The 21,123-nt window shown below is 32.3% G+C and overlaps 2 protein-coding genes and 1 long non-coding RNA gene across 4 annotated transcripts in view; 2 read left to right on the forward strand and 1 right to left on the reverse strand.

The window, feature by feature from the left end:
* Positions 1-3,019: 3,019 nt before the first annotated feature.
* Positions 3,020-4,457, forward strand: LOC112694510 (39S ribosomal protein L4, mitochondrial). The gene is made up of 6 exons (XM_025569999.1): positions 3,020-3,294; positions 3,371-3,561; positions 3,635-3,859; positions 3,926-4,035; positions 4,112-4,185; positions 4,250-4,457. Exons 1-6 carry the CDS (start codon positions 3,195-3,197, stop codon positions 4,396-4,398), a joined length of 849 nt encoding a protein of 282 aa, XP_025425784.1. The 5' UTR covers positions 3,020-3,194; the 3' UTR covers positions 4,399-4,457.
* Positions 4,458-6,395: 1,938 nt separating this feature from the next.
* LOC112694566 (probable ribonuclease ZC3H12C) lies at positions 6,396-17,408 on the reverse strand. 2 transcript variants are annotated; one of them, XM_025570080.1, is made up of 6 exons: positions 16,772-17,408; positions 8,229-8,525; positions 7,987-8,138; positions 7,779-7,921; positions 7,462-7,696; positions 6,396-7,393 (listed from the first exon to the last, which is right to left on the reverse strand). In XM_025570080.1, exons 1-6 carry the CDS (start codon positions 17,006-17,008, stop codon positions 6,661-6,663), a joined length of 1,797 nt encoding a protein of 598 aa, XP_025425865.1. In that variant the 5' UTR covers positions 17,009-17,408; the 3' UTR covers positions 6,396-6,660. The 2 variants fall into 2 exon arrangements, with proteins under 2 accessions (XP_025425865.1, XP_025425866.1); XM_025570081.1 differs by lacking the exon at positions 16,772-17,408 and adding an exon at positions 9,426-9,767.
* A 118-nt stretch (positions 17,409-17,526) lies between these two features.
* LOC112694570 overlaps positions 17,527-21,123 on the forward strand; it is a 42,565-nt gene continuing 38,968 nt past the window's right edge. The window contains exon 1 of the long non-coding RNA XR_003149581.1: positions 17,527-17,631. This is a non-coding gene — a long non-coding RNA (uncharacterized LOC112694570). The remainder of the gene's footprint in view (positions 17,632-21,123) is intronic.

A 21,123-nucleotide genomic window follows, 5' to 3' on the forward strand; every position in this document is an offset into this window, starting at 1 on the left:
CTGCACGAACCGGACCGGCGGATCGTCCCGGCGGCTTATGTCGCCGGTGACCAGCGCCACGCATCCGGTCGACGTGAGCTGCACGTTCACCGAGCGCACGAGGAACTCACATTCCGTGAACCGCTGGTACACGATGTTATCGTGGATCTGACGGTGGCCCACGGCGGGCCTCAGGTCGAACGCCTCCGCGGGCCCTTGGCCGTCCACGTGCGTGTACTGCGCGCCGTCCGTGAAAAGTCGCCACGCCTCGTCCGGAGCCCCGACCAGCGTCAGGTAATACCCGTAGACGAAGTGCCGGACGGAGTGCACGATGTCGTCGTAATGCTGGTGGCCGCGGTACACCGGTGCCGGTCCCGCAACCGCCGTCTGAGGGACGGTCTCTACGCGTTCTTCGACCGACATGTCGCGTGTTCGGATCAGGATCGTCACTTGTGGTATACCACCGCGTGAAAATCTCGTTCGTTCAATAATAACAACAATGTACAATACAATACAATGTGATCAAAATGGCAACAACACGCACGGTAATAATAATTCCTAGACATTGTTTATTGTCGTTAGATGTACGGTGCGCGTTGCCCGAGATTATCAACAGTCACATTTCCTAGAGGCTTGCGTTATATTTTTTTCTCCGGTATCAATAAACGCGCGAGGCCGTAGCCAAATAGGCGTTTAGATTTTGGCGGATTTTCTTTTTTAAATAAAATTGAATGATTTTAAACGTCTGTTGCATTTGAAATTTGAAAATTTACTAGTCAAAAAAACATATTCATAATCGAACATCCTCTCCGCCCCGAACATTATGCTGGCCATAGTCTTGTACACGTGGACAAGTAATCCGTACTGGGTATAAGCACATGAAATGCGCACTCGAGACGTGTTTTTCGGCGGCTATAGAATAATATTTCGAGGTGGCCAATCTTACGGCTATCCATCTCGTAATATGGGCAGCTGCATACCATGAACTGTGTTTTAGAATTTTTTTCCATTACTTTACGCAGTAAAAACAGAATGTACATATAATAAATATTAAGATTTTTGATAGTTTGATTATGTGGCAAATTGTTTCAAATAATTTTTGATTGTTAATTGTTAATTTATATTCACGCTTAGTGCAAGCTTCAGATATTTGGTAAGATCCAAAATCGTACATTTATTTCCGTTTTTAATTAATTTTGTGTTTTAATTCATAGCTTCTTTAAAGTGTTCATGCATTTTAACATAGGCGTAAACTGAGGGGGGGCAAGAGGGAGCTATTGCCCCCTGGAATAAATAAGGAGGGGCAGTGCCCCCTCTGATATTTAACATACCTTGTTTTAAAATAAGTACAAAACAGCTGTTTACAGCTATTACTATATAATTAATTTTCAATTTTCGCTTACCTAACATAATGTTAGAAAATTAATAATTTTGCATAATAATATTTAGGTAGTAAACGACATTCAGCCTCGGACAGGGTTGGACTAGGGCACCGGGGCATGCCCCGGTGGACTGTTGTAATTTTGGTTAAATAAAATTACTTAGATTTTTTGTTTTTAATTTAAAGCATCTATCTCTTATTCTTAAAATAAAATAAAAAATATCGCCTTGTAACATGACATAATGGATGCGGTGACACAGGATTAGTTAACTTGAAGTTTGAAAATTGAACATATTGAATGTCGCGATAGGCCGATTGATAACAATGATTTCATCACAATATTTATGAAAAAAAAATTGTAGGAAATTTGAATACAAAATATGTGTACAATATGTTAATCATACGACGTACCGTTCGCATTTGTTCATACAACATTTAACCAAAAGAAAATGTTGGTGGGTAGACACGGTCGTGCAAGATATGCGATAACGAAATTGTTTTTCGATAGTAATAATTTTTATAAGATTTATTAGACTTTTATTTAAAAACATTTTAATAGTTTTAACGTTCAGTTAGTTACTAGTTTCCAACCTTTCTGTTGACTTCAAGTCAATTATTACCGGTAAGCAATTATTTTATTAAAAACAACATGTTCTAACTCAGTGCCAGATCACCCACTATGCGGATTAGACGCTCGCCTTAGGGCCTCACTCGTTTAAAGGGCCCTGTGAAAACGGAAAACTATATTTTTATTTATTTATATATACCTCTATTTTATATACGAAATTTTATATACTATTTTATATTTTACGAATTTACGGGACAAAAGTCATTACGAAATATAATATATATTAAGTTGTAGGTGTTATATGCAGTAATAATAATAAAATTATTTTGAAAAAAATAGAAATAATATAATAATTAATTAGTTTTCCTTGCAAATAAAAAGATTTAATAGACATGATTTTATTTATTAATAATAGTTGGATACTATTAAAGCTTTTTATTTTAATTATCGGATAGTATTGTTAAAGATGTATGTAAAAAATAACTTTGTAGGGCCCAAAATTTTAATTGTCTAGGGGCCCACAAATATTTAATCCGGTACTTTTGAGACTAATACCTATACTACAATATTAAATGAAAATTCAAGTCATGTTTGTATAATCATTTATACATTATAATTTATTAAATACACCAACATGTTTTGTTAAGAAAGTGCACAAAAATATTGAAAATAGAGGTCTGTGTATGCCTATGAATCAAACAATGAACACTTATCGGTTTGCCTAATATCTGACAATGAACAGCATTTATGCAGGGCCGTGTTAAGGGAGTCAAAGGGGGCAATTGTCCCCGGGCGCCGTAGTTTTTTAAAAGAAAGGGGGCGCCCTTATCTGCACTTAATATGCTACCTGTGCCCAGTAGCCCCGTAGAAATAATTTTGCCCCGGGGCGCTGAAATGTTTGACACGGCTCTGCATTTATGAGATACGTTATTGTTATGAGGAATAGCTGGTAGATGCAGCTGTCGTACAAATAGGTGTCTAAGCGAAGAAAATATGTTGAACAAAATTCCGAGATTATATTCCGAGAACCAACATCTGTTAACAACATCTTCGCAAGTTTTGTACTATCGGGTTTACGGACATCTCTGATAAGAGATAACACTTGTATAACACTACAATAATTACACTTATGCCATGCTACTTCGATTCATTCTAAAGTCGTTCATAATTTATTAGAAACTCACGATTAGCGGAAGTAAAAGTTAATACAAATATCTTAGTCAAAACTGTACAAGTTAGCTCATTAAGTAAAATATTTCATCTAAAATGTTAAATTGTTTGTCAAGGCAAATTCGTGCTCTCCCCTTTACATTCACAGCATCATGTCGACTGTCTACCTTACCTACATTGGAAAATATTGAATCTAGTAAGTATTTCAAATCCCAAATTCACTTATCTTATAGATTCTTTGATTATACATACTTGTATAATTATAATTTCAGCTGAAATCGAAGAACCACCACTGATATATGGTGGATACACAAATGTACGCCAAGCGTGGGTATCTAATTTGGATACCACCAAGGATAATTCTTCAGCCATCATTGATTTACATCCTCAAGTATTTGGATCAAGACCGAGAATTGATATTATACATGAAAATGTTGTTTGGCAAAGAAAGTATAGATATGTTGTAAGTTTTTTTCCTTCATTTAACCAATTATTTGCTTCATTGTAAATTAATTAACTTTGATTTATCGCTATAGAGTTATGCAAATACCAAAGTTACTGCTGAGGTCTGTATGAGTGGGAAAAAACCTTGGCCACAAAAGGGACAAGGACGTGCGCGACATGGTACTAGACGTTCTCCATTATTTAAAGGTGGTTCTGTTATACACGGACCTCGGTCTCACAAAACTCATTTTTATATGCTTCCGTTCTACAAAAGAGTTTATGGACTTACTTCAACATTATCTGTCAAGCTCATTCAGGTATGTAAATTAATAAACTAATAATTGAGAAGTATTTATTAATTACAACCCAAAATATTCAATTAGGATGATTTGCACATAGTAAAAAACTTGGATTTACCTTCAGATGATCCAGAATACATTAAAAATTTAGTTGATTCAAGGTTATGGGGACCTTCAGTGCTATTTATTGATGAGTAATTATTATTATTAATTAACGATGTATTTTATACAATTAAAAGAGTTATAATTAATTTTAATATATTATTTTAGTACTGATACCATGCCAAGAAACATCAGTTTAGCATTAAACGAAATCAAACACATGAATCTGATGCCTGTTTATGGTATGGTTTTATAAATAAAATCTCAAAATCGACTATCAAATTACTAAGAAAATATATTTTTTAGGTTTGAATGTGTACAGTATGCTTAAGTATGAAACTCTTGTTTTGACCGTTGCAGCAGTGAAAAAAATTCAAGAACGACTACTTTACCAACTACATAGGCCTGATTGCAATTATGCAAACAGAAAGTTCCAATTGAACCAACAGAATTAATATTTAAATTATATTTTTAAATAATAAATTATATAATAAATAGTTCTTTTTTAACTTTATTTTATTTTTAATTGAAAATAAAGTAACGATTGATTTGTTTTGATGCAATCAAATTATCTGACCATTATTAGAAAAAGTTATTCTTATAAGTAATTACTTATGCATCATTTTAATATTATTTTTTTTTAAATCCTAAATTTAATTGTCATTTTTAAAGCTGCCTCTTATTATACAGACAGTAACTGTGATAATTTTTATTTTTTGAGTTAAAATGTTGTCGATTTAGTAAAACTACTACTCTTAAATAATTCTGATAAGTAATGTAAACAGTAATTGTCTTAGGGATATATTATTAGTCTTATAGTTTTTTTAGTTATTTCCTTCATAAGAGAATCATGCACTTACTATTGCAGTGCAAGGTGCTGAATAATGTACCCACACAAATATGTGTTCTTAAAAATGGTTATTTTACTCTGAAAAGAAAAACATTAATATTAAAACTTAAAGGGTTCTGTGATACATTATTAACATTTAGTACTGAGGTTTTTTTGAATTCCCTAAAAAGCTGATAAGTAAAACTAACAAGTTGAAGACTATACATACAGCTCCTGCTGGATACTCTGAATGCATACAATTTTTAACTTAGTGATAGAATATTGATCAATGATCACTGTAAAAAGGTGCAATAACATTAAGTGCATTGATATTATTTTGATGATTTATTTTTGTTAACGAATTCCATTACATTACTATTTGATTAGATAAGATAAAATACACGATTTTAAGCAGTAATTAACTTGGACTAGTTTTTTATTATGTAAGGACGTAAAATGTATTTGTGTCAGAGTACTTTTACTATTTTTTTCCAAGTTAAGCACTGAATTTAGGCCATAATTGTACATTACAGATAAGATTATTTGACATGGTTAATGTCATTAAATTAATGTTATTACTTTTGTCATACTGATGATAGGATAATCTAAGAACTTTATAAATTTGATCACAAAATAATTTTTAAAATTGTTATTTATAATTTTTACATTGTAACTATTACTAAACTAACCAAGATCCTAAGCCAATAAAAGAAGGGCATCATCCTTCACCCTATAAATCGAATGCTGATTCTGTATTAATAAGTATCAAGATAAATTAATATGTAAATTAAACAAATAGGTGATATATAGAAATAAATAAATAAATGTTTAGCCTGGAATATTATTATATTTGTAAAGTATGACCGGTTTCAAATTAAAAATTTGTTGTCAGGTATACAAAGTACGTTATACAAGGTAAATAAAATTATGACTATTATTTTTATAAATATTGACTTTGTACATACCTGACGAAAAATTTTAATTTTAAACTAGTAATACTTTACAAGTATAATAATACTCTAGGCTAAACATCTATTTATTTACTTATTTATTTATATAATAATTTTGAGTATTAACCATTTAATAATTTTTATTTTTTAGTATTCAAGATAAATTGTTTACATACCATTGATCAATTATGTAATACAGTTTAAAATTACTGAGTAGCTTCTTGGTTTTTTTTTTCTTTTATAAATATTTAATTGCAATTCATTTTTGACTTTGTTTTATAAAACTAGAATAAAATAAAATAAACTTACAAATATAAATAATAATCTAAGCTTAATTCTTGTCTCAAATTGGGAAAAATGTTAGCGTTTTCTATTTTAAACATATACCTTCAGCATTTTTCATGGATTCGTTTTAAAACTGAGGTATATTGTACAATTGCTCCAGTTGTTCTAACTTAGGCCATCAAATGTACTTGTATAAAGGTCAAATAGTGTTTTTTGGTTCTTTTTTTGTCTAACCTAGTCAAAGCTCCTAGATAAAATAGTATAGAATGATAAAAACATTGTACAAATATCTATTTGTAGAATATTTTTATCATTTTATATACTTCTTTATCTATTAAAAAAATATTATGAAGGAAATTAAAGAAAAATATTAATTTAATAATAACAATGAAAAGCTTTAACTTATTATTATTAACACCACTCTTTGTTATACATTTGGATAGGTTAACCAAAATATACAAAAATATTAACTTATAATAAAATTACACAAAATTAACATAATAGTCTATACAAAAATACATGATTTTAAAATAAATCAACACAATAATAGATACATTGTATCAAGTGTCGCCGTCTTGTCAATAAGCTTATGTAATTTGACAAAATCACTTGTGAAACATTGTACAAAAGTACAAATATAACAAATTAAATAATCACGTTTTTGAAAACATATTCAATATAGCTGCACAAATCTTCTGAGGATTCGTTTCATTTGGATAATATTGCATGGCTGTAGAAACCTGTTCTTCTGGAAATATAGAAGCCAAATGATAATATAACTTTTGCCTTGCTTCTTGGTAACTGGGAAATATTTGAGGGTCTGAACAACTAGTTCCTACAGTTTGGGGTACATTCATTGGCATAGGTACAGGAGGTGCAGAAGCTATTCGTGTCACATTACAGTGTTGGCTTCGCTGCAGATGAAGTAGGCGTGGGTCGTATGTTGGGTTTAAAGTAAGTTGCCTCTGTAATTTATTATGTAAATTATCAGATTCCGATTCAGGTTCTCTATAATTGTTAGGAGTCCATACACCCCACAATTGTGGATGATTGGACGGAGTTGGAACATTAGACATGGTACGAGTCAATGGCTTTTTCGAGTTATTGCCAGACTGCAGAGGTAAGCTGACTGATTTTCCTTTGATTTGACGTCCAGCTGAACTTTGCCGCTGAGCATGTTCTATTAGTCGTTCAGTAACTGATTTTACAGGTTGTAGGCCGCGTTCAGGATGGTTAAACTTGCACTTGTTTCCATATGTACATTTTTTACCATATGGACAAGTCTCAGTACTGACTGCGGTTAATCCAACACCAGGAGCTTTGCTTCGAAGAAATACATCAAGGGTAGGACCTGAACGACCCAATGGATCATCTGGTGGCATAAATCTGTAATAACATTTTAATTAATGTTAAGCAAAAATAATAGATGCAAAAATATTGAAAAATTTATTTACCTGTCATTTACAAAAGAGTACATTAGTATATTATTTTGTACAACAGAACGGAATGCTGGACTTTCATTAGCTAGATCTCTGTAATTATCATTGGAAACGACAACACCATCTAATTCTGAGGCTAGTCGAAGTATGTATCGATCATCATAGCAAACCATTCGCTTGCCTCCAATTTCTCTAGACGGAGTGAAAACAAGCATCCTGGCACGTTCCAACTCCGTCAAAATATCTTGATCTAAACAGAAAAAGAAAAACATAAAAATTAGCTTTAGCTAACGTACACTTTTTTTTAAATAATTTAAATGATTTCCACTTACCAATAATTCTTCTATTATCAGGTCTGGACGCTTCTTTTCGCCATTTTGGTACAAACACCGTGATGTCTGTATGACCGCGCATTCGGAACCAATCGACACAGATTTTAATACCTCGACATGAAAATGTCTCTTTGTTCCCATGGCTAAAATTAAAAACACCAAAAATTAAGTTAATGAAGCGTAGCAATATGGGCAATCACACAATCACCTCATGGCGACATTGCTTCCATCGATTACAATATGACGGAGTTTGGGCGTCTGAAGATTTTGGTCTCCGGCATTAATGGACTGCGATTCTTCGCTGCTGTCAGGTTCACCATGCAATTTATGACCGCATTGCGCACCGAGTTTGATCAATTCCTATACGACACAATAGAACGGTTAAACATGACATCGCGATAAAATGCAAAAACAACTGTAGTCGACAAGGCTTAAGTATTGTAGACGTACGGCTAAAAGCTGATCCTGGGTGGGTTCGTTACCCAGTTTGTTAAGAGCCGCCTGCACCAAACGTTCGGTGTACCCGAGTTTGAGGGCGAAGTCCACTCTAGACTTGTACGCGGTCGCGCTAACGTAGTCTGCGTACTCGGCGCCAAGTGTATCAGATGTGGTCCGGCTGATGTCGTGATGACTGAAATTCGTACTGTTCGTATCATCGTCGCCACCGAAGTCCGAGTCGTAACTAGAATCGTCGTTGCTGCATTCGCCCAATCCCTGTTGCAGTTCGTTCAGAGAGTCCACGTAGCACTGTAAACACGAACAATCTATTAAAAACAAGATATCGAGACCGCGGAAACGCATGAATAGTTCGGAATCGTTGAACGAAACATGAGTGGATTAAAATTAAAAAATAAATCAAAACCGCCTGCAATCTGTAGCGTTATACGTATTTAGAAATATGTATTTCATGCGCGGTAAACAGTGAAATCATTCAAATATCATATAAACTAATTATACAATATAACCCGAGTCCGATTTATCTAAAACATTATATTGCTGTTCTGCAGGACAGGATTATGGTCACAATATAAGGGAGAGGATATTACTTTTGGCGAGGGCCTTTCATCCAAAATAATTTCATATTTTTATTCACCTTTAGTAATTTGTAGATAAATATTGATAGAAATTGAATAGATAATTTGTAGATAAATATTAATTAAAATATGTTTAGAATATTTGTATATTGTAATATGGTCGAAAAATGTATTGATAAAAAAGTACTCTTTACTCGTTGACCATTGTTTAAATAACACATTGTGGTCTCTTTCGACTTGCGCGGCCTTGGGTTATAGCCCCCTAAACCTACCTCCCCTTGGTTCAGCCCCATTGTTCCACGACGATGTGTATACGTGTATTGCGACACTGGCAACTGTACACATCGAGATACATACGAGATCACGATGACACACACGATAATATACGCGATATTGGTCTGCCGGAACACAACAAAAGGTGAAAACCGTTTTCCACCCCGGAGAACGTGATCGCAATAGCGTCGCAGGCAGCGGCGAGAACAACATCCGGTTCGCTTAGGCAAAAAGAGTCGCACGGGGAATAGCAGATCGGTCGGCGACCACTTCGATTCAAGTGGCGGACGGAACGGACACCGATGTAGGGCTGGGGCGATAAAACGCGCCACATACTTACTCGAAGTACGCCGGTAAATGTCATTTTTGTACGTCCGGACGGCAATGGTGGTGTTGCTGGGTGCTTTTACGCGGTGCACTGATGCTACGACGGCCGTGTGTACGACGGAACGCTGGCGAGGAAGACTACGGCGGTTACAACAACGTACAGCGCACGACGGCCGGCCGAGTACTACTGAGGGCCGTGTGCCGCGGCGGAGGAGGCGGCGGTAGCGCGCGGTGGCGGATCCGGATGAGCTCTCCGTGTCGTGGGGACTGCGGCGCGACGGATCCGGGAGAAACAACACGACACTGACCCGAATCGTCGCCGTCGTCGTCGACGTCGTGTAGCACTGTACAACAGTACAGCCGTCGCGGCCGCAGTCGCAGTCGCCGCCGCGCGCTCGCTCGCTTCCGGGAGTGAAGGTTCCTCACCGTCCCGCCGCCCGCCCACTCGACGCGCACTCCGCGACCACAACGATAGTAATACTATATTACTATACACACGCTTGCACGCGCGCACTCCGAATACACACGCGTGCTCGCGCTCGCGACGGAACATAACGCGGCGTGATGTGCAACAGGTGTAAAGGGTTAACGGACCTGAACGCCGCTTTGGCGCGCGGGGTCATGCGAGTGTACGCGAGCGCGGGCGAAGAGGCACCGCGACGCTGCACGACGACGAACGTTTTCCGTTTTCTTCCAGCACAAGAGACTTGTGAAGCTTTTACGCGTGACCCCCGCGCGACGCTACCGACACACGCGCGCGCGCATATTTCGTACCGTTTAATCCCCCGCGGAGAGGAGCGCAGCACACGGATCTCGTGTCGTCCGTTTTCTACGCGTACGCGGTCTGGTACACGCTTTCGGCGGGTACACCACACCGTTTACGCGTCACGCTGCTATTGCCGCGGGTCTGTGGGAAAATCGTATCACATCGTTCATACGACACAAATATACTATAACGGCTTTTGCATACCAGCTACCGCCCTGTCGTTTAAGGTTTAATCCTTCGGTAAACGCTATCGTAGTCGTGCTATCCGATACAAATTACCTACACAATTATGTTGATTGGCAAAAGTTAAATCGAACGAACAAAAAAAAAAAAAGACTCTAAACAGTTCATCAACTTTAGATTGATTTTTCGCTACTTTTCAGAATCACTTTGTATGTCGCTATAAATATTACAAGTGATACTGCTTTATTTGAATGCAATTTACTGCAGGTGTGAGTACATCTCATAAACACATGCGCATCATCGTATAATATAATATAATTGCCGGGTAACATCAATACGCATGGAAATTCATAATAGATTAAAGGCGATCTGATCTGTGGTATATATGAATCTATTCCCATAGCTGCAACTAAGTTTTTTTTTTTTTTTGGGAAGGGGCTAATTTTTTTTTACACTTTGTTAAATGACTTTTACTTTTTAATTTGTATCGGTAATTGGTGGATTAATATTTAGGGGGCTAAGTCTCTCTAGCCCCCATCTAATTACGCATATGCTTATTCACAAATGTATTTATACAAAGTCATCATCGGCGGATATCTATTAGGTATATATAATAATACAAGGACTGGAGAATACAGAAAATGTTTACAATACTATAATGCTTGTTGAATATTAAGTCAACCGTCATTAAAAAACGAGTCATATTTATAAATACAACAATTTTACTATCTTAACGCGTGCCAAAGAATATTTTTCAACTAACGATTTGAAATCCGTTTTTGTTGAATTTTACGCGACCGAGGATTACAAAGATAAAGTGTAACTAAAATCGTACTGTATGTATTAACCATTATAGAACATTCAATGTTACTTTTATAAACGAACAATAATTTTAATTAGTGGAGGAGCAGTAATTTTAAATAATTTTTATCATATAATATTTTACTGATAAGTTAACTCTGAATGGTATGAAATAACTAATAACTATTAATCTAAAAAAAAATATGTATAATAATGGTTTATTATAAATAATTAAACAAACCAGTATTCTATATATTGAAATACTTATACTAGAGATCTCTATAAATAGAAAAAATAAATATCCAAAAGAAAAAAGGAACTCCTTCCAATCTAGGCGGAAAAATATATGTTAAAATACCCTGATCACGTTATCTATCTAACATATTTTCGACAAACGTATTACATATTATTTATACATTAACGAAACATTCTTAACTAGATTATGTTTCTTCAGCCCACCTCGAGTTAGAATAAGTGAAGACTGATGAAGAGGTGACAGAGCTCAGAATACAGTTTTCAAATTTTACAATCTAAATTTCTTTGAAGAACTTTTAAATAAATGTTTTAATTATTACAAATATTTTCCTAGTGCTTTTGCAAGCCTAACACTTCTCTGTTTTATAACCAAAACGGCTAGTACGTTGAATACATTATTGTACGACAGGGGAGATATAGCTCATGACATCAACGGTCAATAATAATGCGTAAAACAATAGTTGACCATAGTCTAGTCAGCTATATCGTAGGGATTCCATTAAATAACTCTTTCGTCAAACATTCGTTATTCTTAACGAATACCGAATAGTCACGTTACTCTAGCTATAACCAGTATAATATATAGTACTAGATTTAAACATAAAATTTCTTGACTAGTATGATATGATGATTATAAATATTATGCTTATAGACTTTTATTTATTAATTCATGTTTATTTTATTTTAAGAAAACTGCGTTTGGTACTAAAGTCAAGTAAGTATTTTACACTCATGAAAAACCTAATTGAGTACAATAGGTACTTGTGTTATCATCACAACTTACAATTCCATGCTTATCGATTACTGCATGCTATTCTTATAAATTACTAACAATAATGGTTAAATCTCTACCTCACGGTCATTTCTTACAATTTTCAATATCGACAATTATTAACTAGGTATATACTCGTATATATATATAGTCTCTATTTTAAATAATGTAACATCTCCTACAGTGCAAGACCTACACATTACACTTTCTCTGTACACATTTTTCTTTTTATATTTTCTTTGTCATTCTGAGGAAAATAGTAAAAACGTGCTTATAACATTTCTATTTCACGACGACACATATAACTACCTATGTTTTACAATAATTTATATTGTTTTAATTCTTACATATAAATTTCATACCAATTTCACATATATAACATGAAACTACTATAAATATTTATGATAGTACTATAAACGACCATTAGCAATTTACATTACGCAATAGAATGTATATTTTATGTAACCCCAGATTTGTCTATTACATGAAATTTAAATGACCCCAACACCTGCGATAACATGTCCATATGAATAGCACTATATATCTTAATAATGCCCCACTTTAATACTTAATAACATTTATTCAATTTAAATACCTATAGCATATTCATAATATGTATGGTATGTAGCTATCTTTTTTTCTAACGGAAAATACGATACAAATTACATTATAACACTAATAAGTAATAACGTGGCCCAATAATTTTCCCATGTTACTATAATAATTTCATCGAAGAACTTACCTCCATAACCCAAAGAAAGTGTCCAAGTAAACTCAAGTATAACCTTCTAGATATTGGTCCGTGACATACTGATAATGGATTTATATTTTAAATTGTGTACATTTATCAAACGTAGATTAAATGACTAACTGGTTAAAACCCAATGACTACCAGTGATAGTTTTTTTTAATGATTTTAAATAGTTAAACATATATGTATATTTTTAATTATTGGTGTTTTTATATATTTCAAAATACTTAATCATTTTTAGCAAAAATATTATTAAAAATATTCTTTGATTTTTCTAATGTTCATTTACTGTGATTTATGTACCAAAAATAATAATTTAAAATGCAATTACATATGATGTCTATATCATTATCAATATTAAATTGGCTAATTAAATAAAATAAAATCATTTTAGCTATAATATTAAAAAGAAGATTAGAAAATTAAAAATACATTATATACTACACTTTATACCCATTACTATTTATCGAATTATACATATGCCATACGAATACTCGTCACACTATGTTGGTTAATATTAAATTTTAAGAAAAAATTATACCTAGGTCTTCATTCCACAAATGTTCAATTATATAGAATTTTATGTTTCTAATTTATATTTATATTACCTATAATAGTAATAATATATTGCCTTGAAGAAATCAAACCAGGATGATTTTCAATTTCATGGTTTATATATATATATATACCTGTATATAAGAATATAAGACAATAAGACAATTTAAGTATAATTCCAACAACAAAAATTAAACGCCGAGTTTGGAAAGCGTGCATCGTGAAAACGCCCACAATATTATACAAAAAAAAAAACAAACCAATTTATAATTTGCCGTTCTTTGAGAATTTGAGATTTACAAAAGTAAAGAGGTATTTTACTTACATGGAATTGTTTTAAATATTAATATAAATCAATAATAATAATCCATAATAAATTGTTAAATGATGGTACTTTTAATTTGACCAATAATTAAATTAAACGTTTTGATTTTCATGAGTTCAATTTTAACATTGATACTCATAGATACTATTAAATACAAATAAAATATAACAATGTAATACAACAAACCAATTAATTCATAAAATTGTTTATTTTTCGACACAAGAATCCGTGAATTTATTATTTTATTCTATATCATAAAGCTAGTACTAAGTAACACACTGTTAAGTTAAAAAATTAAACAGCAAAAAAATGCAAACACTTTAGTTATATTTATTAAAAATTAATAAAATTATAAGTTATAATTTATTTCAATTTTATTAAAATATACGTTATGCTGCTTTTGATAACAATATTACAATAAAAAATTACACAACAGAATAGTATAAACGTTATGAATTAGATTTGATTAATTTATTTGATTTGTTTAATTAAGTTACATTAAAATAAATGTTAAAATTAGTTGATATTTAAAATGAAAGTAGAGGTTAGCCTAAGTACGTAAATACTATTAATAATTTATGTTATTAAAACTCGACATACTCAATAGAAGGGAATTATTTCGCAAAATATAATTTATAACAGTATCATTTTACAATATTATCAATTGTATTAATGATTTGGGGACTATATTTTTTATATGAAGAACTAAGCTCGAAAATCACTTGATTGGATGAAAAATATGTTGATAATACCTATATTATACATAAGTGATCTATGTAAACATGTTATTTTAATTTGATATCAAATATAATAATACAGTATGTCATTAAGCATACGCACAATACTTTATGTAATCTAACAGCAATTTAATTTACGACATTTAAAATAATAACAACGAATCAAAAAACTAAACATCGACATAGAAAATTAATTGAATACAATTTACCTATTGTTAAAAATTAATAATATTAAAGATTCACATCTATAATTTATGAACTAGGAGAAAATGGAAAGTGAAGGAGTAGAACAGGGTAAATTATAATTTCTTCTTCTAATTAAGATTATACACATATAAATATAATTAAGCGACATAAAAAATACGATTGAAATGTTTTTATAAATGCATTGATTTGTGATGAACAACAAATTAATTATTTATTCTTTATCAATAATCGTAATTTTTTGTGTTTGTAATTTACTTATATTAAAATGTAAATTCAAGTAATACATTCAAATATTAATATTTTCTTTATGAATGTATTAAATATAATATCCACTTAAATAAAAAGGAAAGTATATTACCTTGATGTAAACTTAAGTAATAGATATTAAGCACTATATATATACAGGTTTTACTCAAGGTTTTACTGAATAAATACAGTACTTGTATAATAGTATATAAGTTTATTAGGTATTTGCTTGAAAAATTAGAGGATATGCACATAATAAATGTATATCTTATGCATTATATTTGGTTACTTATTATTATTAATATAAATTAAAAAATACTTATTTGTGTACAAAATTCGTTCACATGTGTAATTCGTAGAAAACTATGAATATATGTGCTAAGATGAAATTTTTAAAAACATAAACATAAGATTGCGAGTAAACACAACATTTTTTTTTTTTTTGACATTGAGTTAAAAATATATATATGTAAGGAAAACAACAAATGCATTCGAAGCTGCGCGGTATAATGATTTCGTTATCAAAATATTTTATAGGAACGATTGATCAGCAAAACTGAGTATCGATTAAAATTAGAATAGCAAATTAAAAACGTCTAAAATCAGAAGGTAACAATCCAATTACGACACATAAAATGCACAGATACAGGATCCTAAATAACGATTTAGGCCATTATTGAAAGGGAAAGTAAATCACACAGATATACGGACGCACGCACTCGCGTCACGCACACATCACACGAACAGGATGTACTTGGGCGCCTTTCACGTGCTTATGCATACAACGTTGCGGCATATAATTTCTATGAATATGAATGGGGCAGGCTGATATCTATTGTGCGCTTTTATTTTTGACAGGATTCAGTGACATATTGATTTCTAGATACTAACGCACGCACAATTAATCGAAAATATTTCCAAACCATATGAATCCTATTACGCAACCTAAACATCGAATAATGCAACAATAAAAGATATAAAACAATAACTTGCAACACCTATACCACCTGCAACAGTAGTAATATTTTTATTATAATTGTATATTATACGGTCGAGTGGGTATTTTTTCCATCAATAAGAGGTATCGTTATAACATAATATATAAAAATATGGTATTCATTTTAATAAAAAAAGATTACATTTTTTCTGTTTTATTTTTAACCAAATATCAAAAGTTAAAATCTAAATTCAATTAAAATTACTATATACATGTTTTGGACCCTTCCAAAAAAAAATGTTTAGATACGGCCTTGTGCCGAGGGCACATAATAGGTGATATGGCTTTGGACTGCAATCAACACGTTATTACTACACACAGGTGAACTTCACACGTACTGCAGTGAATGGTTAACGTTGTTGCACATAACCCGACTGTTTAAATCTCTCGTGTACGTGTTAAATATTATAAACAAACACGGTAAAACATTTTTTTAACAGTTATTAGCGATATAACTGGCAAACGGCAGCACAGAGTGAAACTATAATAACAATTCAGACTACGTCATATATTATATAGTACCTCGGAAAGGGAAAAAACCAATCCGACGTCGATTTCGCCATAATACCAACGTACGTGGTACATATTCAAATTTACATAATACTATCGCAACGACCGAAATGGAATGCCTACGCAGTGTGCGAAACGCATAGAAGTGTTATCGAATGGAAATTACTACAATAGTACGTGATCTTTCTTTACGACGATCGATCGTTATCATAGTAATAGGTGTTATATTTTCGTTAGTTATTAGTTATTATTACCTTTAACCGGTCTAACAATTGATTATCCGGCGCTTTGTACTCGTCCAGTCTGCTTACTGCGAACGTAGTCGTAGTCGTCGTCGTCGTCGTGCCCGTGTCGCCGCTGCTGTCCACCATCCGCAGCTCACATCCGAACAGATTCCTGATGGAGTCCATCCGTTCGACCACCAGACGTCCCTTGGCACTGTCCACCGACAGCATGTTGGCGTTGGGCGGCTGTCCGACGTCGTCCATCATCCGTCCTCGTCATATTTCCGTCGTCAACGGAGGACCATAGTACCAGTTCGCGACGGTAACGGACGACTCGCGTGCCACCACCGACCACGAACAATAACAATAGTACGATAGTAGTCGGCTACCGCGGTGTCAAATGCATTGCGTGACGACGATGTTGTACAGCGATGTTGACGTTTGTCGTATCCGACGTATCGTCCGATCGCACGGTGGGAGGGTCGGTGGTGGTAACCGTGTTGGTGCGCAAAGACGGAAAACCAACGATAACACTAATGTAATATTAGCGTCGTGCAACCACAATTAATAAGGGGCTCATTAATTATAATAAAATTAAAAACTAAAATATTAATATAATTTACGGGTGTACACCAGCTAAACACTATGGCAGTAACGTTACAGCTGCGACAGAAGTTATCAGGTGCAGTTATCATATCATACTGTTGTTGTTATTATTATTACTATTACACTTTCAAATGTGTGCGCAATCGCACTGCGCATTTACGAAATGTGTACGACGGATCGTTGTCGTCGCCATTTTGTACTACGGTCCACGACCGATCCGCTTGGTAACCGATAGTCGCTGTGCAGTCGCTGCTCAACAATACTCATCAGTGTTGGATGTGAATGTAAGCACAAAAAAAAAAAAATGCCGCTTTTTTTTTAGGTACCTACCTATTTAAATAAATTATTTTATATTTAGATAAGAACTTTTATTATTTTTAAAATCATCGAATTATAATGTAGTTTTGAACTTATAAGAACTACATAGGTAAAAGGTACATGTTATTGAAATTGTTTTCAAATATTACTAATTAAAAATATGAAATAAAAATATAGAATTATTACACGACCCACGTAAATTAAAAAAAAAAAATATATATATATATATATATATATATGTTAATATATGTGAAAATAAAAAAGGGAAGCTAGATATACTGTGGAATAATACATTTTTTTAAGAACGTTAAAATTATTGATCTAAGTACACACTCAATGGCTTTCGGCGTGATTTCTGAGCTGCAAAATAGTCAACTACATCATCAAATTTAATTTTGTTAACTGATTCTGTCGCTATTGCTAATAAACTCAATGAGTTCAATCTATCTTCATCCATGCTGGACCTTACATAGTTTTAATAATAATTAATAATTAATAATTAATTTTAATAAATAGTACCTACGTAATGCTATGTCAATATTAAGGAAATTTGTTTCCAAATTGCGATTGCAAATTAGCAGTGATAATTCAATGATCTCAACATTATTTTTATTTTTAACTACAATATTTTGAATATAAAACTTAAAATTAAGACATTTAAAAGAAAATTATTTCTCTAAATCGTCGCTATACAATTGTTGAAGTTCATTAGTTTTTTTTAATAATTTCTTCTGTAAAATGCTTATTTAAAGTAATCAAAAAATTATACTTTCCAAAAATTATTTTGTAAACAGTGCAACTTTTTTCTAGTATACTTTGTAGTCAATCTAAAATTTTAAAATATATTTCCACTATAAACTTTTTTTTGTCCATTTATAACAATGAATGCCGTAAAAAACAGATGTGCAGAGGGTGCATTGCACACAGGACCCGGCCTCAAACTATACATATTATGGGGCCTTAAAAGGTCAAATGCTCGAAAGCGTTTGATAATTAGGGGCCTCAAGGTTTTGATTCGCACGCGGGCCTCGTGGTCTAGTTACGGCATTGATAATAACTTAATTTTCTCTAATTTCATCTGTTTGAATTTTACGTTTTTAATTCCTTTATCGAATGTATATTCTTCACAGTTTTTAAATGTTTAGCTAAATTTATATTTAGATACAATAAAAAAAATCATAACGACGCAAATTTACCATCCTTGAAATATTGCCGCTGTAAATTCGTGCTTACTTGGTTTATTGGGAAATACGTCACTAATACTCATGCTTAAAGTTCTTAATGCTTACTACTTAGTATTAGTTATCGGTAACTGTGTTACCAGTTTAAGTTCGTTCTAGTCGAATACGCAAATACTTAGTAAAGTATTTATTTTTTATTAATGCCGATTCGTAACGCTTTTCAGTTTATTTGCAAAATAAAATATTATATTATGCCTATGGCGTACGTTATACACTCGTATGTTCATGTGCCGGAAAACAAATACAAACCATTATAATTAACTATAATATGTAGCTAATTATTATAATTCGCCGATAACTCAGTAAAATATAATATGTGCCAGTCACGTCGCAATGTTTTCAGCTATTGATTTATCAAAATAATAAATACTAGTGCAGATCAGAGTTGGGCATTAGTCGAATGAAAAATTATTCCATTGATTATTTGAATAAAAATGTTTTGTATTGCAATGTATTCTATATTAATTTATTTTTCATTTGATTATTTTAGATTATTTTTATTCATCGTTTTAATTTTTAAAACTATTCGTTATTCATTATTCAACTAGTTATTCTAGATTTTTTTATTCATTATTCAATTATTCGTTGTTCATTATTCTTCATAGTCGTTTTTATCTCGAATAATTCGTAGATAATTTAAAATTCTAATTTTATTGAAAATTGAAACCAGTATGTTTATTTTTATTGTTATAATATCCGCTATCGAAAATTTCAAAACCAAAAATCATAAATAATATTTTTATCTATGAGGGACTAATCTAACTGGTTAAGCGCTTGATATCAACATGTTATTTACCCACACAAAGGGTTTTACTATATTAGTAACATTTTTGTACTTCATTTAAAATAAAGTCTGACATAACTCGATGTAGCCATATTATAGGTGCTGAAATTCTATTTAGTATTTACTATTATTATTTTTGGTCATGACTATTATTCGTATTATATAAATTATTGTTATTATAATTATTTGCTTTGTTACTTTATATTTTACACAAATATTGGATATTATTCACTATTTATTTAATCAATTTATTCACAAGTTAAATTATTCGCAGTAATTTTTATTTTTTATTCAGAAGTTGAGTTATTATTCAGAATGATTTTTATTTTTCATTTGCAACTAAAACTATTTAAAATAAAATATTATTCTTTATTCATAAAATAATTAGTAGTTATTCATGATTTTATTTTTTATTCATAATTTGGATTTGTTTTTGCCTAACTCTGGTGCAGATTCGTTTAAAATTGTGTTGCTGCAATACATTTAAAAACATTTCTCTGGTTCCACAATGTTATCAGTACAATTTCCAATCAATTTCGTCTGTTATATGATCATCTACTATTCTATATCGACCATACCAACATGCACAGAAGTATATTGACTCGAGTGGCGATGTGGCAATCGCTGACTGAGCTTTTTTATATTGGGGCCACTGTTTTTAATTTAGGCTAATAAAATAAATATTTATATTAACAGTAACAATATTGATCTTAAAAACAGCATAAGTCGAAGTATAATATATATACAGTATATTGTATATCAATGACGGTGCTAGAGTTTGCAAGGCCCTGGGCAAAATAAATTTTGGGTCTTATAATTTATATTAATAAAATATTTTATGTTCAATTAAATCAGAAACGCGAGGTCTTAATCATAATTTAAGGCACAAGGCCCTGAGCAACAGCCCCTATTTTCCACCCCCCTCACGCCATCCCTATTGTATATACCAGGAGTGGCCAAACGGTCGATCACGGACGATTTCAGAGTAGATCATGTTAGAATTTATTTTTAGGCCACAAGCACGAAAATTAATCGTGGTTATGAAAAAATCGTCGATAAATTTTATCTGTATAGTTTTTATTTTTTATTCTGGTTTATAAAAAAATTTTTCTAGAAAGTCAATCTTACTGAAGTTCGAAGATGAAGTATATTTTTAGTAGATCGTGGCCGAAAAAAGTTTGGCCACCTCTGGTATGTACTGTATATATAGGTATATATAATATATCAAAATATAAAAGTACAATACTGTTTAATACAATTAATAGCATGAGCTTGGAAGGTTGTAAGTAAAATATTATTAATTTTATTCGACGCTTTTTATTTATATATTTTATGTGTCTTATTTATATTGATTAATAATAGTTCTACAGACTGCATTATTATGGATACTCGGTAGGTACCTAAATAACTATCGGTTAAAACGTTAAACGGAT

Source organism: Sipha flava, unplaced genomic scaffold (genome assembly GCF_003268045.1).
Source record: "Sipha flava isolate LNK unplaced genomic scaffold, YSA_version1 130_pilon_pilon, whole genome shotgun sequence".
NCBI lineage: Eukaryota > Metazoa > Arthropoda > Insecta > Hemiptera > Aphididae > Sipha > Sipha flava.

Bases quoted from the DNA above. Each gene is read 5' to 3' on its own strand.
- LOC112694566 (XM_025570080.1), bottom strand. From the start codon at position 17,008: ATGATGGACGACGTCGGACAGCCGCCCAACGCCAACATGCTGTCGGTG. The intron at 8,139-8,228 runs GTACGTCTACAA...TGTGTCGTATAG, and splicing joins CCCAGGATCAGCTTTTAGCC to GAATTGATCAAACTCGGTGC. The intron at 7,922-7,986 runs GTGATTGTGTGA...TTTTAATTTTAG, and splicing joins GGAAGCAATGTCGCCATGAG to CCATGGGAACAAAGAGACAT.
- LOC112694510 (XM_025569999.1), top strand. From the start codon at position 3,195: ATGTTAAATTGTTTGTCAAGGCAAATTCGTGCTCTCCCCTTTACATTC. The intron at 4,036-4,111 runs GTAATTATTATT...ATATTATTTTAG, and splicing joins TCAGTGCTATTTATTGATGA to TACTGATACCATGCCAAGAA. The intron at 4,186-4,249 runs GTATGGTTTTAT...TATATTTTTTAG, and splicing joins GAATCTGATGCCTGTTTATG to GTTTGAATGTGTACAGTATG.